Source organism: Azolla caroliniana, unplaced genomic scaffold, assembly GCF_043228905.1.
Source record: "Azolla caroliniana isolate FFs.n. ecotype wild unplaced genomic scaffold, voAzoCaro1.0.p SCAF_14, whole genome shotgun sequence".
NCBI lineage: Eukaryota > Viridiplantae > Streptophyta > Polypodiopsida > Salviniales > Salviniaceae > Azolla > Azolla caroliniana.
Window position 1 is genome coordinate 6,322,668 of NW_028230449.1, and position 21,533 is coordinate 6,344,200.

The 21,533-nt window shown below is 39.2% G+C and overlaps 3 protein-coding genes across 3 annotated transcripts; 2 read left to right on the forward strand and 1 right to left on the reverse strand.

Annotated features, from left to right (window-relative positions):
* The first annotated feature begins 3,361 nt into the window (after positions 1-3,361).
* LOC147855361 (rhodanese-like domain-containing protein 14, chloroplastic) lies at positions 3,362-13,996 on the forward strand. Its single transcript, XM_087330116.1, has 6 exons — positions 3,362-3,668; positions 8,694-8,740; positions 8,827-8,919; positions 11,150-11,288; positions 11,429-11,531; positions 13,565-13,996. The coding sequence occupies exons 1-6, from the start codon at positions 3,422-3,424 to the stop codon at positions 13,683-13,685; spliced, it is 750 nt and encodes a 249-aa protein (XP_087186242.1). The 5' UTR covers positions 3,362-3,421; the 3' UTR covers positions 13,686-13,996.
* Positions 13,997-14,780: 784 nt separating this feature from the next.
* LOC147855362 (pentatricopeptide repeat-containing protein At1g11290, chloroplastic-like) lies at positions 14,781-16,280 on the reverse strand. The gene has a single exon (XM_087330613.1). The coding sequence runs from the start codon at positions 16,278-16,280 to the stop codon at positions 14,781-14,783; it is 1,500 nt and encodes a 499-aa protein (XP_087186739.1).
* A 1,778-nt stretch (positions 16,281-18,058) lies between these two features.
* On the forward strand, positions 18,059-21,176 carry LOC147855363 (pentatricopeptide repeat-containing protein At5g27110-like). The gene has a single exon (XM_087330614.1). It carries the CDS (start codon positions 18,147-18,149, stop codon positions 21,174-21,176), a length of 3,030 nt encoding a protein of 1,009 aa, XP_087186740.1. The 5' UTR covers positions 18,059-18,146.
* The last annotated feature ends 357 nt before the right edge of the window (positions 21,177-21,533 follow it).

The window sequence follows — 21,533 nt, forward strand, 5'->3', positions numbered from 1 at the left end:
CATGTCCATGACCTGGTCAATGACCTGGTCTATTGTGTTGGTCCGAAAATCTATGACCGCACACATGGTTCAGAGGGGTTCCCGGAGCGTTGCCAAAAATACCGCTTTCGCTTCTTCTTCCAGCGGTGCTCTAGTGAGTTGACTATGCATCATCTGGAACTGGATAACAAACTGTTGAATGGTTTCTGACGGGTCATGTTGTGTCGTATGGAATTGCCCGACAATTTCTTTTTGATCCACCTGTCTGTGGAAGAATTGTAGAAATCTTGTCTTTAACTCTTCAAACGTGGCGATACTGCCGGGGAGGTGCTTAGAGTGTCATCGTGCCGCTAGTCCCTCCAAAGTCATGTCGAATTCCGCTATTTTTTATCATTCGGTCTCTACTTCGGTCAGTCATTGGGAGACATGGTTCGCCTCCCATGTTTGGAGAAACGCATATACGTGGGCTTCTACGTCTAGGTCATCCCGATACTTCGGATATTGGTAAGGCATTGTGTCGTCGTCTTCTTGTGTTGCCGGGGGCGGTGTCGGAACTTGCTCCTCCTATTCCTTCGGTGACTCGGGTGGTGGTGTTGGAACTCACTCCTCCTGTTCCTTTGGTGACTCGGGTGGTGGTGTCAGAACTCGCTCCTCCTCTTGGTGGTTTGCGTCGGTCGTTTTGTCCGAAGATTCCAGTTTTATTGTTTCCAGTTCCGGTTTTGTTGTCTCTGGCTCCGGTGTCGGTATGTGGTCCGACTTGTCGTCTTCCGGGCCATCTGGGGTATCGTGGCTACTACGATAATTCGATTGGACGTTGTGTTCGCCGTCCGAATCTTATTCGATGGCGGAGAACGCTTCTGAATCGTTGTCTCTTGCGGCAAGTGTTTGCAGAATGGACTCCGCTTCCTGCTGACTGCTCAGACTCCTTCCTTCGTCCTGGTGGTGGCTCTATTGCAATCGGAGTGACTCCTCCGCGACCCGCCAAATCACCCTTGAAAAAGACCGATCCGCACGGATTTCCTTTGCCGCCTGCTGGTAAGCCTCCCGCTTCCACAGTCTCTCGGTTAGTCTTCTTGCTCGTTCGACAACTAGGTCGTTTATTGGTCTAGTCATCCATTCCCCCGTTGTTCACTGCTTTCTGCAAGAATCGCGGTCGCCAAAACTGTGTTAATCCTGGGCTGGACAAGCCACTAACACAGGGTGTCCTTCTAGGAAACTTCACCAAAGGGGTGGTACGGTAAGGAATGGGAAGACCGTAACACAGAACCGATCCACTCCGATTGTTATCCAAATCGATTAGTTACACGCGTAGGATCAACATCATTAAGCATAGAAAGGAAATGACAGGATAAACAAGATAGGAAAATAACAGCATTTCTCTATTAACAACAGTTTGTCATGGTCTTTCCTTGCTGGATTTCGGCCATGCCTTGACTCCCCCAACTCGTGGAGGGTTTGGAACTGTTGTCAACATTTCAATTATGCCTCTAGTTCTACCCCTATTGGCCGCTACCATTGTGTACCAATCCACTGCATCCACCACGACCACAGGGCCTCTCTACCTCCATGTACAACATCTTGGTGTCGGTGTGTGTGCTCGTCGACACACCCATGTGGTTCTCCTTGTTGGCATAAAAGGCCGACTCCTTCCACTTTGTATCCTAGTGTGTGAACACGTCCAAATAGTTAGGGCTTAATATATATAAGCAATAACCTAACGTTGTAACTTGGCTTGATCTTTCTTGTATCGCGAGTCTCAGAGAGAGAGAGAAAAACTGAGAAGAACAAGAATCACCATTAAAGCTTAAATATTTGTCTATCTACTCTTCTTGCTACATATCTATGTATGTTGTTTGTTGTGCATAACCGACAGGTCCTCATACATACTTCCGCACATACTCGAACACCATATCACACAATCAATATGGTCCTCATACATACTTCCCCCAAGCATCCTTCGACGACTTCACATTTTTTATGTAGCTGGGCATTTGGTCACTCACTCTGGACGCGAAGCAGTACAAGACTCGACTTGCTCCTTGCTCCCAAGCTGGGAAGTCTGTGTGTGACAGTTCCAACGCTACATCATTTGCTCCTTCCACATAACTCCAGTATCTGTGCCCAAGCATGTACTAGTGCATCTTGTAAGACCAAGACGCGTAGTTGTTCCTATCGAGCTTTTTTGTCGGAAGTGAGCTGCCCATGCCTTTGTCCATGTTCTTGTTGTTCATAAGGTAACTCTTCGTCTCTGTGTTGACTTTCGCTCGCTTTTCTGTCGGTTGTAGATGATTCTCAACCCTCACGCTCCAATACCATGTAAAAGAATACGCGTGCGGAAGCTCTAGCCCTCGGCTTCTTCAACTGATCCGACCCAAGTTGAGCTTGCTCGCTCAACAACATTTACAAATAAGGCAAAGAAGGGGCTTCATGTCTCGTCCACTATTTTATAACTAACATTAGATTTTTATGATATTGTCTTGTTGATTTACTTAGCTTGTCTTCCACTAAGTGTGCATATATGGAATCATACAAAATGCTAATAGATGTAATTTATTTCTCTTCTTATTCTTTGGAACTTTTTGTAGCATGTTTCATTGAGGGCAATATAGGGTCATCACATGCAATCCCAAAGTGGAAAATGAAAGACAAATCATTGAACACACATTCAATGCATTTGTCTTTATAGAGTCTATTTTGATGCAAAACTAATTTATCCAACGTTTTTCTTTAATAAGGAAACATTCTTCTTTAATACGGAAACAATGATAAGTATGTGGCCACTTTCATAAGTCTTTCAAAAGTGTAGGCTAGCATTTGTAAATTTCCAAGATTATTGTGGGGCATCAAAGCTCTTTTCACACTGTAAAGAGCATTTGGCTATATCTTGTGAGCACTTTGAAATGGACGGACTTTCAACATGTTAAAATTTACATTCTAGGAGCAAGTATTATGGTCCTTCCTTTTCTTTCTTGGTCTCTTTAAAGTAAGTGTACACATTCACAAGCAAACCCCCAAACTCCAGCTAGGACAATTCACATTACTATCCAAATAAATAGACACATGGCAACACAAATGGTGAAGCATTTAGGTAGCTCAACAAGTTTGGTTGGGCCTACTTGGGTTCGGAATTTTGTACCCATCCCTTCAAAACTCTTTCTTCGCTCTCAGCAAGCCCAATAAGAAAGAAAGGCGATCCGGATTTTCGGAAATGCCAAAGTTGTCCTTAGACCAACACATATTTCTTCATTTGTCTGTGCGGTGTGAAAGGAATCTACCCATTACTCTCATTCTGAATCAATACCATGAATATGATTGGATGGAACCTGCAACCTCTTATCTGCAATCTAAGCAAAGGGGAGAGAGAGAGAGAGAGAGAGAGAGAGAGAGAGAGACATCACACAGAGAGAAAGCATAGTTTCGATTTGCAAAGAGACTTGGGGCTATGGCGATTTGTTATCTCTCATCAATTCATGCTATCACTGTGGCCCCTGCCTCCGCAAGCATCAACACAACTAGATTGTCCACCACCACTGCTGCTTCTGCTGCTACTATATCTTCTTCTCTCCGACCTCTGCCGCAGCTACAGAAGGTCTCCCTCAACACACGCCTGGTGTCCTGTGTCAACAGTGAATGGATTCATTGTCTCAGTATCCGCGCAAGCGTTACAACCGAGAAGGGAAAATCACCAGGTGAATAAACATGTATGACTTAGATGGGCTTGTTGTAAATAGATAGATAATACATGTAGAAAATGTATGATGTACAGAGACAGATAAGATGTTATCATTATTGTAGGAGGTTAAATATGGCCCATGGGAACCAAAAAGAGCATACGAAGGTGGTCCCAACAGCCATAAAACGAGAAAGAGAGAGAGAGCCATGGAGAGAAATAGATATACAGTTAATGTTCACACAATCAATGGGATGGAGCAAGAGGATCAAAGTTGGGTTCTCTTAAATTTATAACTTTGATGCTGCTTTGTAAACCACCACACAAACAACCAGAGAGATGATGAAAATGGTATATTAAGGTCCACGGGCCCTAACATGGCCCATGGAACCAACATTTGTTAAAGCGTTCTTCCCAGTCCATCTGTGTAAGATTTGGAGGGGGGGGCGGGGGATTAAAATGATTACCTTGCGTTGTGGGCCAAAGCTTGTTTAAAGAGGCAATGGCATCTCCCTCGTATTTCATAAAAAACACTGCAATGTCAAACATAGTGTTCTTCAGATTCCACTCCTTGATGGCACAATTGGCAAATTCTTTCTTCTAGACGTATTCACGGATATCTGCCTACCTCAATCTCTAACTGTCCTATTACATTGTGCAGTGCATAGGATAGATGTATGTCCATAAAAGACAGCGTGGTGATAAATCCATCATCTGACGTGTGTAAAAAGTCTCTTATAGTCGGCCATCTTCCTACTAAGTGATATTTTGAGGCTGATCCATGTTATCGTGTTTTCCATGCTAATAATATCAGTTCGGATCACTATTCTTTTCCACTTGGTCATGTTTAGATGCGGACAATTCAAGATATATTGGAACGAGGGTACTGCATTTATGCTTATGCCATGTCACTTGAACCATTGTTGTGTTTTAATATACCAATAATGAATATCTCCATGTTCAGAAAGTTGTTTTGATATAAGTGCAACCTTGAGTACCTTCGTTTAAGGAACTCCCAAAGCTGTTGGATACAGGTCACTAATAGGAATAATGCCTTGATGATTATAGGGGCTGCTCCCATTTCTGTCTGGATTATATCATGGGGCACCAATGCTTTGCTCCTTATCATGTGGGCAATTATCAAGACTAAAGATCTCTCTAAATCTTTCTACTTATTTTCCTTGTTAAGACTTGGTCCCCATGTTTCTACTTTATAGAGAAGAGTTAGTGTCACAAGTGTTTCAAATAGCCATAGTCTAGTTCATAGCTCTTGGAACTGGAAATGTTCATATTGTCTTTCGAGAGCACCAAGGGCTGTATATTCATGTGGAAGTTGGGCACAAGCAGCCTCCTGAAAGGAGAATCCAGGCCCTGTGCATTATACTCCTAGGTATGTGTAGGATTGTGCTTATGGTACCTTTTCCTCTCCCAAGAAGAATTCTGGTTCTCATATTGTTACCCATGCTTGAGTGGTGTTAAAAACCATCAGTTTAGTTTTATCCATGTTTATTGACAAACCTTTGTCCGTACAAAATATAATGTATTAGATGTCTTTGTAGTCCCTTTGCGAAGTTAGGAATCAACATATAGCAATATTTGTATGGTTATACCTGTTAGGCATGCTTCCGAATCCTCAAATCTCTCTGTGTAATGTGATACCTCATCTATATAGACACTAAAGAGAGTGGGTGATAGTGGGCATCCTTGTTTTACTACAATTGTGCTAGGCACAGCCTCTGACAAGCCATTGGGTAACCAAACTTTTCATGACACAGATTCATACAGTCCATAAATTCCCCCTTGCATATCTATAAGGATCAACTAAGTCTAAGTATGTACAAAGCTGAAATACAAATATCTATCCAACTCCCGTCCTTTATTGGCAATGAGCAAATTACTCTACTGGAAGACCCTTCGTGAAAGGATCTACAGGATTCTCATCTGTATGCACTATGTCAAGGGCAATGCTCTTGCTGTCCTCTACATCATTGATGAAGGGATATTTTACATGTATGTGCTTCGCCTTTGCATGAAAGTCAGGAGTTTTGTGTTGGCATGAAAGCACCCTGACCATCACAGTGAAGAACACCTAACTCTGTAATGCCAAAATCTTCCACCACACTGGAAATCCATAAAGCCTCCTTGCATGCCTCAGTGACAGCCACATACTCTGCCTTTGTAGTAGACAATGCAACACACTTTTGTAGCCTGGAGATCGAAGAGACTGCTACTTCTGTGAAGTAAACACATGCCAAATTTTGACTTCTATAGTCTGCATGAACAACACTGTCTGCATCTATAAAGCCAACAATAGATACATTCTGCTTTCCAAAGCAGATGCAGAAATCCTTTGTACCTTTGAGATATCTCATAAAACCTTTCATTGCTTTCCAATGTTTTTCATTCCAAGTCCCTGGTCCGTGTCCCATACCCCCGAGTTTTGGACATGGATCATAACATGGGTTTGAAGGAGAAACAATGTGTATGAAGCTACAGTTTTTCCACATTATCAGAGTCTCTATCAAAAATAATAAAGATGATAATCCCCTTCATGAAGGTAGCTAGCAGCCTTCTTATATAGGCTCAAACCCAAGGTCCTTGCCTGTTTCACACTTGATAGCTTTTTATAAGTAGTCAAGCGTTGAAACACTCTGATGAAATGGTACGACGCATCAATGTGTTTTATGCGTTCATGAAATATGGCATTCTTATACTAGGAGACAATGTTGATATGGTGCTTTAGGGAGGCACTTCGTGATCATCTGCAGGATTCTATATAATGTTGACGTTGATCAATGGGATCAGGCCATCAAGTATCTCCCTGATGAAGTGGTGACTCACATCAATGTTTTTTATGCATTCATTAAACATGGCATTCTTAGCCAGCCATTGCACTCATGACTATTACAACCAAGAACAGGTGTCCTCTTAGGCACATCCAACTCATTTCGTAGGAGTGCCGACCATATCGCTTCCTTGGAAACCTCATTATCAGAGCTCTTTTTTCCATGGCTCTGTTGTCAAAGCATAAAGGAGTCTTATATACCACTGTCTATGGGTTTGTTTCAGCTCATAAAGACTTTTATTGAGCTTGCATACTGGATTATCTTTATCTAAAATACCAAAACCTTCTGGCTGCTTCATGTACAGCTCTCTATCCAAATCTCCATACAAGAACATTGTCTTAACGTCCATTTGATAGAGCTCCAAATCAAGTGCAGCTGTGAGAGTTAGTGTATTATTAACAGTCTAGTTATTTTCACCACAAAAGAGAACACATAATGGAAATCAATGCCCGCTTTTTGTGCCTATCTCTTAGCCACTAACCAGTCTTTGTACTTGTTATTTACCATCAACAATTTTGATTCTCTGTACCCACGTGTCAGGAATGGACTTCCGACTGTTAGGCAACTCAACCAAATCTCAAGTATCATTTGCATGCAAGGCTTTATGTCTTCTTGCATTGCGAATTCCCTATTGCCTTTGTGCTCATATTCCAAGCAAGATGTGGTAATCTATGATTTGGCATATTCTTGACTTTTGTAATTTATCTATATATTCTTTGTAGTGTCAAGATGAAAGTAAGAGGCTTACCTGCTATGTAGAATCAAATTTCTGTCCGTGCCTTCTAACTCTGACCTTATGATCCAATGATCCACATTCTCAGACATAGGGTCTACATCAGGAGGAACCACAAAATCATCATTTCCATCCTTTACAGCCCTCTTTTCAGTATGTCCTACAGAGCGCTAAGTGTCATCGGGGACATTCAATGGCTGTTCAACATCTTTTAGAACAATTAATATAGGATCAAAGTTAATTTTCAGCTCTTTATGGTGCATCCTGGGACCACTTCTCAGCACTTGTGGGTGGACTTACATACTGAAATTTGATGCATTTACAGTCATCTTGTGAGGTAACATTTTCTGTGAGGAGTTTTTGCCTGGTTAAAAACATCCCAGCTGCATCCAGCTGCATACTACATTCTTAAACTGAAGTAACCAAATTATGTAGAATATTTCACCTTCATCCCCATATTTAATGAAAACGACTTTAATGGACTTACCATCAAGATTATATGAGAAATCTTCTCTGAATTGTGCAAAGACGTTCCAACGAAAGATGCGTACGTAGTCATTTATAGCAGGTTGTCCAGACCAAACATGTTTAGAGATGCCACCTTTCAATGTTGGCTCAGGAGATTGATTGCAAATATAAAATGTAGCTTTTATAGCCTCTCCCCAAAACTCCCGAGGGAAATAAGGTGTGGACAGCATGCATCTCACTTTCTCACACAGTTTTGTTATAATGTTAAGCCACACCATTATAAGAAGCACTATATGGAGCTGTTGGTTTCCTCTTTATACCATGAGAATCACAAAATTTCTGAACCTCCACCATTGTCTGTATGCAGATATTTCAATTTTCTACATGTCTGGGTAGTCACACTGCATGAAATTTCTGAAATGCAGCAAAAGGATCACTTTTCTCTAGAGCAATCCCCAATAAAAAGAAATTAAGAAGCGTCTTGTCTAAAACATGAATACAATGTTTTCAAATTAATGTGTAGGCATGAATGTCAAAAACAGGATTACAATATTATCAAACTAATGTGGAGACGTGTGGTTAGAGAGATGGAACATAAGTTACTATTTTCATCGACAAAATAGCCAGGTCTATGAACAGATTATAGAACAACCAATAATACTCCAATAAATCAACGATACATCTTCCTATCCATAGACAGAGAAGATGAAAAAACTAAGTGTGTCCGACCTAATACTATGTGGCCTAATCCTCAGCTTCCATATACCCGTCTATATGGCCTAATACTATGTGGCCTAATCCTCAGCTTCCATATACCCGTCTATATGTCATGGAATTGCTGTCCCTGAGATAGTGTCCCATGAGAGAGAAAGTGAGTGATTGAGAGAGAACCTACACATGCATGATAATGCATCTGTTTGAAAGGAGGTCTTTCAACTATTTTTTATTTGCATAGTCTTTCCTTGTATGCTGAAGCTTCATGCCCTTTTCTGATCAGCGGAAGAAGATTGGAAAGTGAAACGAGAATACCTTCTGAAAAATCAAGTTAGTTTCTTTACCTTCCGTGTTGTGTCCCAAACTTTCTATGCTTTATAAGCTATAATAGATCAGATGTCATTGCATGATTTCAGGTCAGATCTGTAAGTGCTAAAGAAGCATATAGATTGCAGCAACAAGATAATTATGTCATCCTCGACGTTCGTCCAGAAGCTGACTTCAAAGAAGTACGTTTGTTTTTTCTGAAATATCTGCTATCTACTAATGAAGATCAGTGTTTAATTGGCTTATTCTAAATTTAGTTGAATCGCCACTCAGAAAATGCTAAATGAATACAGAAAAGATAGCTGTGACCAGGGATGACAATCTCTTGGAATCATCATCTTCAAGTTCATGACTGCCATATAGGCTCAAGCTGATTGTAAAATGTAGAATGAAATTGAGTAATATCTGGTCATAAGCCTTCTAGTTTAGACTTAGAAGAGAATTGTTGTGGTTAATGGCCTACCTCCAAGTAATAATTTAGATTGATATAGTGGCAGTGAAAGATGCATGGCCCTTCTGGTGTTAATTGTCATCGATCACAAAGCTGTAAAAGAGTTGAATGACTCATGTGTTAATACAAAAATGTGCGTGGCTACCATTTTAATGGAAACAATAAGATTGCTCAGTTCTTTTGTTCAATTATAAGAAAAACAAGACATTATGTGCAAGTCATGATGTGCTACATGTTTGAAATGATAGATGTAACAATCTGTGATGCATGTTTTCCTACAATATTTTCTGGAGATAGGACAACACAATCCCCAACACTAAGTCTTAAACAAACTTAAAGAAAATAGTGTCAATCTTAGGAAGTGCATGATCATCAACTTTAATATACATTGTTGAAAAGAACAATGCTATCCTTCAGTAGACCATTCAGCTTATAAATAAACGAAGAAAACAAATTTATAATTTATGTGTAATAAGGTCAAAGAATGTCCAATCATAAGTCGAAAAAAGATTTAAGGAATCCATTTTAATGTGGTTCCTTCCATAGTGTGCTTGACCAACAAGAATGATTGTCATGTTTTTACCCCGTTTTCTCTTCATTTGGATCTGTCATATCACTTATCAGCAATATCATTTATTACCATGATGTTGAAGTAGTCAAAGCTATATTACCATCTTTTAAGAGGCCAAAATGACTTATAAGATGAAACAAGAGATTACATCTTATTAAGTTATTGCATCTTTGAGAGAAACAAACAAACAAACAAACAAAAATAAATATAGCTAAACTGAGGGTATTAATGAATCTAGAAATCCAAGAATATAAGATATTGAACTTAGACTTAGACAACAGGGTTATGATGGTCTCTCTTGTGTTAAAAAAAATTGGTGTCTTCATCCTTAGAGTGTGTATTTAAAGTCTCTTAATAATAAACATATTCCTCATACTAGTGAACCATACCTTGTCATTGTATAATCATAAATATGACGATTCTCTGACAGATGCAAACCATGAGTAGGCAGGTGGATAGTAAAAAATTGCAATATATAACCCTCCATGATCCCCCTTTGGATTCATATCCACTTATAACTTGCATCTTCATCCCTATACACATCACGTGGTCTATCTTGGAGCTCTTCTTTGTACAGCACAACCACTCTATCGGAGCCTCTAGTACTTCCTGGCATGCATGGTTGGGGATGACATACTGGCTCTCATTTATATCTGTATATCTGTATAGACTACAATTGGTTGCTTTTTACTGCCCCGTACAAGTTACAACCATTGTGTTTCCAAGAAAACATGTGTATGCAATATCCACAAGACATTTGGTTTGTTGGGCTTCCTTCCGAATCAGTATCCATAGTATGACAGAAGCCTAAGATGCCAAGAGGAGCCGTCATTCAATTTCAAGTAATTCAGATTTCAGAAACTCAAGTTTCAATAAGTCATTATTCTGAAATTGTGAATTCAGTAATTCAAATTACAAATGTTATGTGCCCAGAAATTTGAAAACGATGATAAATGCTGAAATATGTCATTGAGAATTGGTTCTACCTTTTTCTTTGATACACTCTCACAACTAGATTTGTATGCGAGGGGGACAATCCCATGAACCACACCACCATGCACACACATCTGTCCATGAACATGTTTTCCTTCTATTGTCAACGAGATCATGTCTATTCCTTCAGCTTAAATTTTTGGTTTTTCTAGCAATAAACATTTTAAGTTTGCATTGCCTTCAATTCATGGGTTTTCCAAATAAACAACTGTCTGGCCAACTGTTTGCATCTGTGCATCTTGTTGGTTCTCTTCATGTGGTTCTTGTTGAGGTAAGAGTTTCTCATGTGAGGCTTGGTTAGGATTCATTATGGTGGGTTATTTTCTTCATTCTCACCTACGCAGATTTCCCTCTTATTTTCATGTTTATTTGTTTACTCTGTCGAGATTTAATGCAGGCATATCCAGCAGGAGCAGTGAATGTGCAAGTTTACAGACTTATAAAGGAGTGGACTGCATGGGATATTGCAAGACGGGCTGCATTTGCTTTCTTTGGAATTTTTTCTGGAACAGAAGCAAATCCTGAATTCTTAAATGGTATTCTCTGAAATTTTTCATGCTGAATTTTCTTTTTGGATGAAGAAAACACAAAAAAATTTAGGGTTCTTATTGTTCCATAATTCATACAACTCTTTTAAACTCAAACACACCTTTTTTTGTTATTTTTCTTGTGGCAGAGGTAAGTTCTAAGGTTGGAAAAGACAAAAGGATAATAGTGGCATGTGCATCTGGGGGAACAATGAAACCATCAGCAAGTCTGGCAGATGGTCAACAGTCGAGGTATTAAGTCTATTCATATTTTACCATTCCGTAATAGAGTGAACTTTACTATTACAAATGATAATTTGGCTAAGATAGTCAATAAAAAAGTTTTCTTCCTTAGTTTTTATATGTTTTTTGTATATGTTTACACTTACTTCCAACACATGTTAGACTTTGAGGTTTAACTCTGGCAATTTTTTAAATTCTTTCTGTCTCAAAAAATAGATAAAAGGGCATATAATATGAATATGCCCTGTTCTTTGAGGGTCCCTACAGATATAGTGTCCTGATATTCGTTTTGTTGTAATATTGTCTGTGGGTTTTCAATCTCACAAATGAGGTTTCACACCAATAATGTGCTACTAAACAAATGTGTGTGTGTGAGAGAATGAATGAAAGAAAGATATATTAATGTCTACTAGGGGTGGTGCCTAGGAGATAAATAATGATTAGAAATGTGCAAATTCAAGTTATTCATTCTGAAACAAAAATAAAAGCCCTAGGCTTCCTAAAGATCTATTGTAATAATCTCAATGCATGAGATGGCTTTACAAGCATAACATGCAATCAATTGATAATGATTCTTGTGATAGTTTACAAGCATGACATTCATAACTAATATGTATGAGAAGAGAAGTGACGGCAGGAGATGGTATTCGATATTGGTCGGTGCGGTGCTGTGACCAAGTTTACAGAGTACATTTAGTTGTCCTCGATGGATTAGATATGGAGAAAAATGATCTCTGTGCTCTGGTGGTGGAATGTGCCTTGTATCCCAGTATTCAGGTTTCCATTTTCATCAGCATTCTGCTCATTCTATTGTGTGACACATTGGCACGCTGTCATTGGAACTGTGGGGGAAATCAATGATGTGTGATTGTTGCGGCATCCCATGTGGTAATATAAGGGTTGATTCCTGGTACTCACTGTCTCCATTGTCATTGATATTGTGCTCGCTCTATGGGGACTCATTGGCATGTTGTCTGTGGAGGTGTAGGAAAAGTCAATTATGTGTGATTGCTGTTACATCCTATGTTATAATATAAGGTTTGATTGCCAATGTTTTTGAAGCTTGAGCAAGCTCTGGCGAAAGTGTCGTGGGTCAGCCTTCACCATCATCTCTGATGTGCTATGGTGGTGAAGTTGGCAAAGATGGTGGCATACTTATCTTTGATGTGCTTGTAAGTTGGGCACCTGCACATGAAGGATTCCAAGTATTTTGGCTCTAGATATGTGAAGTACTCAACCTGTTTTGATCTCTGGCTGGTGAGAAGAAAATCGTTGGCCTATTGCTTTATGAGCACAATGAGGCATGTAGATACCCATTTACCTTAGACTTCATATGCATTCATCTAGTGAGAAGTCATGAAATAACGTTTCTAGTAGGCTATCTTTGTGGGGAGAAGCTCTCTTGATGTGATCCAAAGTCTTTTGGGTATAGAGTTGACATAGATGTTCCATTCATCGTTTTCGAGAGGTGGCTATCTTTGTAGTAAGAAATTCCTTTGGTGTGATTGAAGTCTTTTTGGTATAGAGTTTCCATAGGCCATGCCATGATACCTTGTTGCACTCATCATTTTGGAGAGATCTAGGTATCAGAAAGATTGCGATTATTGAGAGAATTCAGACGGATGTCGCTTAGTTGATAAGGTTGTTTGGTGGGCACCAAAGATTACACATCTTATAATTATATTCAAACTCAGATATGAGCTACACCTAAATGCAGGAACATCCACCATGTTGTGGCTAATGCAAAAACTGAGGTATATGTGAAAGGAACCATGACAGTAGAAGCTTCTTATAGATTACTTGTCCTGTGGCATGTGTAGAAAGCACTCACTCAAAGCTAAGGTCGTTCAAAGGAAACACCAAATTCGGTTCCGAGGAATGCCAGACTCCCCCACCCCATGTTAATGGTTTATGTGCCCCCCATGACATAAGTCATTCATGGTAAACGGCTTTGGAATTGCAAAAAGAATGATGCAGATGACCCTCAATCTAAATATTTATGATTTTTAGAGAGAGAGATATAGAGATGTTTTATATTGCAGATCCTTGATTGCTGCTTATTTGCTAAAGCTGGACGGCTATAAAATTGTGTTGCATATGGAAGGTGGTATTCGAAACTGGTTCAAAGAAGATCTTCCAGTAGAAAGCTCTTTGGATGAGTAGCAAAATATTTGTAATATACAGTGCAGAGACATGTTACCTCACGTCTATACTTATCAAGTATTCTGGAAGAAATTCACAAGAAAGACACCAGGAATGATTGCTTGGTTGCACAAGATGAATAGCCTGGTAATAGCATCACTTGAAGCTTTGCAAAGATTTCTGTTGAAATTTCTCTCACAACCAATGCAATGGAAGGATGCTGATTCCAAGGTTCATAAATGTAATATAAAATGCAGGGATCTATAGTGAATTGTATTGGTTGGACTTGTATAGTGAACTTCTTTTATGGTCATGCTATTATATTTCTTTAAGTTTGTATAGTTTTTGTTGCCTTATAAATCGAATTTGACATGTGGCAAAAACTATGACGGCCAACGGCAAGAGGAGAAAGAAACAGCATGAAATAGAACTTAAGTGGAAAACGAGATCCAAAGACTACTTATATAATGGAGAGATTCATATCTTTAAACCTTTGATTTTATCATGCAGAACATGTTCTTTATAAACTACATAAATCAGACCTTTCGATTATTCAAGAGTAGGTGGCTTAAGAAAATTCATGGAAGGATTATAAATGGTAAAAAGATTGGATTTTTGAAAAGACAACATTGAAAGCACAGTTCCAAGACAATGTCGTGAGGTTTAGTATTAATTCATGGAAGGGTTATAAATGGTAAAATGATTGAATTTTAGAAAAGACAACATTGAAAGCACAGTTCCAAAACAATGTCATGAGAAGGTTTAGTATTCATGAAACTATCACAAACCTATTACCCACATAAAAATTGTGATTACATGGAAAGAACCCATTCCCTGAGCTATATCAAGCTTCTAATCAATCTCTAGTATTCAGGTAATACAAACAGGAATTTATGTTGCCTTGTAATGCCTAGTGCAAAAAGGTTTTGAAAAATATTTGTTCTCGCGATCAAAGAATCATATCTTTTATCTAAAGATTTCTGTGCATGTATGGAATTGGTTTCAAACGAAGGCATCTCTTCATACATGAAATGCATTTCAGAATGTAAAGATGTCTTCACATATCAATTTGATTTTGGGAATGTTTTTTAATCTACATATAAATTTCCAATTTTTTCATGTAAAGCATAGCTTCAGTCTTGAAGTTTCAATCATTCTAGCTTCTTCGACCATTCCGGAACCTACATAAATGTTTGTTATAAGAGTATAAGCTGCAGCACAGCTTCTATCCAGTTGTATTACATGATCAAATGCTAACCTCCCAACTTTCACATTCCCCCACTTTCTACATGCACCCAATAGTGCAAGCCAAATGGGAAAATAATCACAAGATGGCATCATTTCAATCGTTGACATTGCCTTGTCAAAATGCCCTGTACATGCAAAGACCATCATCATGCATGTGTGGTGCTCTAAGGTTGGCGTGATGGAGTACTTCCTATTTATATTCTCAAAATAGTTTTTTGCCTCATCTAGTAGCCCGGAGCGGCTACATGCATTCAACACACATAGGAAAGTAACCCTATTTGGAGAGATACCATCACCTTGCATTCTTTGAAAACAACTCAATGCTTTGTGACCTTGTCCTTGTTGGGCATATCCTGTTATTAAAGCATTCCATGACGCTTCATTTCGAGTAGAGAGCTTGTCATGCACTTGTTGTGCTCTTGCCAAAGCACCACATTTGGCATACATATCCACTAAAGCAGTGCAAAGCACAATATCTTTCTCAAGCAAACCCATACTCACAATAATATCATGTAAATATTTTCCTTTATCAATAGCACCAATATTCCCACAAGCTTTCAAGATGCAAGTGAAAGTAAATGCATTGGGAGAGAGACCATCATTTTGCATCAATTCAAAACAATTCAATGCGCTGTGGCCTTGTCCTTGTTGGGTATACCCTGTAATTAGTGCCGACCAAGTTACCACATCTCGGACACGAAGTCGATCATGTAGCTTTTGTGCTTCAGCGAGAAATCCACACTTCACATACATATCCACCAAACAAGTGGCAAGAACAGAATTTTGATCCAGCAAGCCTCTCTTCATAACTCCATCATGAATCCGTTTTCCTTTGTCGATGGCTCGAATGATGCTACATGCCTTAAGCGTAGAAATGAATGTAATTGCATTGGGATAGTGATCTTCAACCAACATTCTATCGAAACAATCTAATGCATCGTGACCTCTCCCTTGTTGAGCATACCCTTCAATCAATGCAGACCAGGAGATCACATCTTGGTTTTGAATGCCGTTGTGTATTTGTCGCGCTATGGAAACCTCGCCACATTTGGCATACATATCCACCAAACAGGTGCCAATCATCACATTTCTCTCTTCACACAAGCCCCTACAAAGTATCTCAACGTGAATGTGCTTTCCTAGCTCTATATCTCTAATACTACCACAAGCCTTCAAAGCACAAATAGAGGTGATTTCATCAAAGGAAAGACTCTCACGCTGCAATTTTTTGAGACAATTAATTACTTGGTGGCCTTGATTTTGTTGGGCATAGCTTGAAATCAATGCATTCCAGGAGGGTATATCTGGGAAACAAAGTTCATCATGTACTCTTTGTGCCTCCATAAGGTTACCACATTTAGCATACATATTGATTAAGGCACTAGATACATAAGGATTCTTTTGAAATAACCCTCTTCTTTGAAGGATCTCCGAGTGTAACCTAACCCCTGTGTGCAAATCTTTCTTTTCCGTGCATTCTTTCAGTAACCGAACGAATCTGCGACCTTCAATGTGATTGGAGTTAACCTTCATTATGTATGTATGTATATAAATGAGTAGAAAGTATGGGGTGGGTTGACAAGAGGAGGATGAAATTTGAATGATGCATTTCGGAGAGTTAAATAAAATAGGCAAAGTGTAAGAAAGTAATAAGATTTTGAAGCTCCAATTTGGGGTGTGTGTGTGTGTGTGTGTGTCCGGTGGCACCTTGCAGGGCTAGTGTCCCCTCGGACCACCTCTTTGAGCCTTTTGGTTTGACAAAGAGCCGAGGTGCCATCTAGGGAAGGGGGGTCATCCATCCCATGATCTTGTTTCATTGCTTGACTTCGATGTGTACAAGAGAGTTCGACCACGCAAACTATATAATATGTGTCTTGGGCAATTTGTGTGAATTAGATGAGTTAATCGGGGCATTTGGTTACGTAAGAAACGGGGTTCTGGGTGAATGTGGAAGTTCAGTATTAGAAGATATAGAAGAATAAGGGATTTGTAGCACTAGAGAGTCTCAACTTACAAATTATAGGCAATGGCTCTTTAGGTAGTTTGTGTGATGGATAACAACATGAGCTTTTGTGTGGAAATAGCAAAAGCACTCACAAAGGGATAAAGTGTATGGGTAGTTAGAGAGTCCAACTTACACAAGCTACTCTGAGTGATTCATTTGAAAATTGATGAGTTAACATGGGCACTTAGGTATCATGAATTAGAGTACATAGACCTAAAGAATTGATGAGACATATGGGCAATTTGTGGAGTTGGGTTATTAGAGCAAACAAATGAACACGGGATTTGGGTGATTAGAGACTTTGGGCTTTGTCTTGATGTCGTGCATTGGATTACTTTAAAATGCGCATCATTTTGATGCACAACATTGAATACCATTTTGTTCACTTAGATTTGAAGTTGCAATGGAGTAAAAGTAAGTTGGCAATACAACAATATATTGGGCACTCACTTTGAAAGTTTATAATATTCAGAATAACCAACATGGGCAACATGTATGCTTACGTCTTGTAATCATTGGTTACACGGAGTTTATCCTCCAACTACCCAATATTAATATGAAGTTACATATAATCTAAGATGTGGTCAAAGATTATGGAAGTGTTAATTATTTTTCCTTGAAACGAAAAGAAGATGGGACATAGCCATGAGTTTTGAACATTTATAATGAGTTGCTCGAAACATTCACGAGGTCTTGTTGTGTGCTTCCATGCAACAACATCATTTTGTGGGTTACAAAGGAGAGAGTAGACCCACTAACTATCAAACATCATATGGTTAACTACATTTGTATATCCATGTTTTAGACATAGACCCATGGTTTACTGAATACAAAGGGATATAGATAGCCATGGAAACGAATCTCTTTATGGATCACTTCCATGAGACTATGACTCAATCATAACATTATGTTCATCGCACAACCCCATTACAAAAGTACAAGCAAATGTTGCCGTTGAGCCCAATGCGATGTATGGACAACATGGGCTTCAACACAGGGACTTTGAACTCATACGAGCTCTTATTTAGTTGATCAAAATTTGGTTAACGGGTTGGGTCTTAATGAATATTGGAGTCTCAATCGAGAATGGATGCATTAATTTCAAAATTGAATGTTTATGTTGGCGCACGCATTATGGCCTTGTCCGACTCATCAATAAGTGACATAGTGGGGACATGTCTTCGATGAAATGTCCCGCGGACTGTGCTCCATAGTCTCTACATAAGTTCATGAAACTATTTATTTGGCCCTTCAATCACCCAACAATCTTAACGCTCAGAAAACACCCTGGATTCATGAAGAGACGCATGATCTCTGGAGATGCTGCTCCTCACGAAGATTTCGCTCTGCTAGGGTCTCTGAAGGAATGCGGCCAACAGAAGGATTTGCAAAGAGGGAGTGTATTATATGCACAGATCATTAAAAAGGGTATTCTTGAATATAGTCCTTATTTAAGTAGCTCTTTAATCAGCATGTATGCTAAATGTGGCAATCTTGAAGAAGCACATTATGTACATGATGGAATTAAGATTAGAAACACTGTCTCTTGGAATGCTCTTGTTTCAGCATATGCCCAAAAGAGAGAAAAATCTCAACAAGCTTTCCATTGTTTTGAACAAATGCAAAGTGAAGGTCTCTTGCCAGATGTGGTCACTTTCACATGTATCTTAAAGGCTTGTGGGCAATTCCGTGCTGTTGAAAAAGGTAAAGAAATACATGAAATGATCGTGGTCTGTGGGTTTCTAGAGAAGGATGTTGTGCTCGGTAATGCTTTGGTGGATATGTATGCCAAATGTGGTATGCTCTCTAGAGCACAAGATGTGCTTGATGAGCTTCACATACAAAATGTAGTATCTTGGAATGGTCTCATTGCAGGTAATGCAAATCAAGGAAAAGGGCATGATGCATTTTGTTGTTTTAGATCGATGCAAGAAAAGGGAATATCACCAAATGCAGTCACGTTTCTTTGCATCTTGAAGGCCTGTGCAAATACTGGAGATATCAAGATGGGCCAAGAAATCCACGATGAAATTATCTCTAGGGGCCTTTTAAAGAAAAATGATGTGCTTTGCACTGCGTTAGTGGATATGTATGTAAAGTGTGGTATGCTTGCCAAAGCTCATCAAGTTCATGAAGAGAATTGTGCCCGTGATGTGGTCGCTTGGAATGCACTTATTGCAGGGTATATACAGCATGGAAAAGAATATGAAGCTATGAATTGTTTTGAACAAATGCAAAATGAGGGTCTCTCCCCTAATGCTGTCACTTTCACATGCTTCTCAAAGGCTTGTGGTGGTATTGGAGCTATAGATAAATGCCTGGGAATTCATCATAAGCTTGTGATTAAGGGTTTGATGAAAAAAGATGATATCCTTGGTAATGCATTGGTGCATATGTATATGAAATGTGGCATGTGTGTGGATGCGCAATATGTACACGATGAGCTTCATCTTAAAAGTGTAGTCTCATGGTCAGCATTGATAGCGGGGTATACTGAATCAGGAAAATGTAAAGAAGCATTGAATTGTTTCCAAAGGATGCGAGATGAAGGACTCTTTCCAGACTCTGTGACTTTCACTTGTGCCTTGAGGGCGTGCCGAGATATGAGAGATATTGAGATGGGCAAAGATATTCATAGTGAGATATGTAAAAAGGGTCTCTTGGAGAAGCAAAGTTTTCTAGGCACTGCTTTGGTGGACATGTATTCAAAATGTGGCGAGCTTGGAAAAGCACGGGAGCTTCTAAAAGAGCTTCCTCTTCGTAATGTAGACTCATGGAATGTGGTAATTGCCGAGTATGTGAAACAAGGGCAAAACCTTGAAGCATTGAACTTGTATGAATGGATGCAAGATGAGGGTCTCTCTCCAAATGAAATTACTTTCACTAGTGTTTTAAAAGCTTGTGGTGGCATGGTGGAAATCAAGAAGGGGAAAGAAATTCATTATGAGATTGAATCAATGGGTTTGCTCGAGAGAGATACTGTAGTCAGCACAGCATTAGTAGATATGTATGCTAAATGTGGTTTGCTTGTGAAAGCACAACGAGTACATGATAAACTTCGGCTACAAAATGTGGTCACTTGGAATGCATTAATCACTGGGTATGTTCAAAAAGGGCAAGCTCATGAAGCATTGAATTGTTTTGAGAGGATGCAAAGACAGAGCATTAGTCCAAATGCGATCACATTTGTATGCATGTTGAAGGCTTGTGGAGATATAGGAGTTGTTGAGAAGGGCAATAGAATTCACAAAGAGATTCTTGGTCAGAAAATGCTCAAAGGAAATATAGTTCTGGGGACTGCTTTAGTAGATATGTATTCCAAATGCGGTGAGCTTAGAAAAGCCGAGCAAGTGCTGGAAGAGCTTTGTGATAGGAACGAAGTTTCCTGGTCGGCACTTATGGCTGGTTACACACTGCATGGACAAGGCCACAAAGCATTAAATTGTTTCTTACGTATGCAAAATGAGGGCATTTCCCCTGACTCTGTGTCATTCCGATGCCTCATCAATGCTTGCACTCATTCAGGTCTCTTGTATGAGGCCCAAAGCTGTTTCATGAATATGGAGAGCAAATATGGTATTGATCCTAATCCCGAGCACCATGCTTGCATGGTGGAAGCTCTTGGATGTGCAGGTTTCTTGGAAAGGGCCATGTCATTGATTAAGATAATGCCGTCTTCTTCTTCTTCTTCTTCTTCTTCTTCTTCGGCGTTTCTTCCCATTTGGCTTTCGATATTAAATGCCTGTAAGAAATGGGAGAACCCGAAGCTAGGTAGACTGGCGTTCAATCATGTAATGCTACTTGATAAGGTTTGTGCTACGGCTTTTGTCCTTATGGCTAAGATTTATGCAAGTGCTGGTATGCAACAACACCTAAAGGAAATTGAAGAGATGAGGCTCAAAAATTGTGTAGGCGTAGAAAAGGACTTGTTTGTGGATTCATATACAATGCATTCTCGAAATGGAAACAAATGTGTGAAGGTGAACTATGTTTCATGTGAAAAATCACAAGATACAAAAGGTGACACAATGTGTTTTGGATTTCAACAACATGATTGTTCATTTCTTGTTTTCTCATATCATGTTAATGTCATTTCTGTTTTTCGTATAGTATATCACTCAAACCTTTTTGTATTCTTTTTATTGATTTCTTCATTTGTTTTCATCTATGCTGTTATCCCTCTTATTAGTTATATGTTGGGCCAGTCAAATTATTCACAATCATCACCCACAATGTTGACAAACGATTTCTTTCGATAATTGTTTTGCGTAACAAAAATTTCTTCTTTATTTCATATATATACCCTTTTGCTAAAATGTGATGTCATGTTACATTTTTGTCTACTTTTAGGACAAATGCCTTTCTCTTTGGTAGGATTGAATGTGCTCTATAAAGTAAGGTGTTCTTACGGTGATCTCTTAACCCTAAGTACCATTCTTAACATTTCAAAGAATGGTATCCTATGCCATTCATTATATTTGAAGTTTGTGTATCAATTCTTGTGGTAGGTCGAGCATATTTTTGTAAGTGTCAACACGAGAAGGGAAGGAGATTTAGGGTGGAGTATGAAGTAAAAAATTGTAGAGGTAGTTCTTTCTTATCATTATAATCAATGA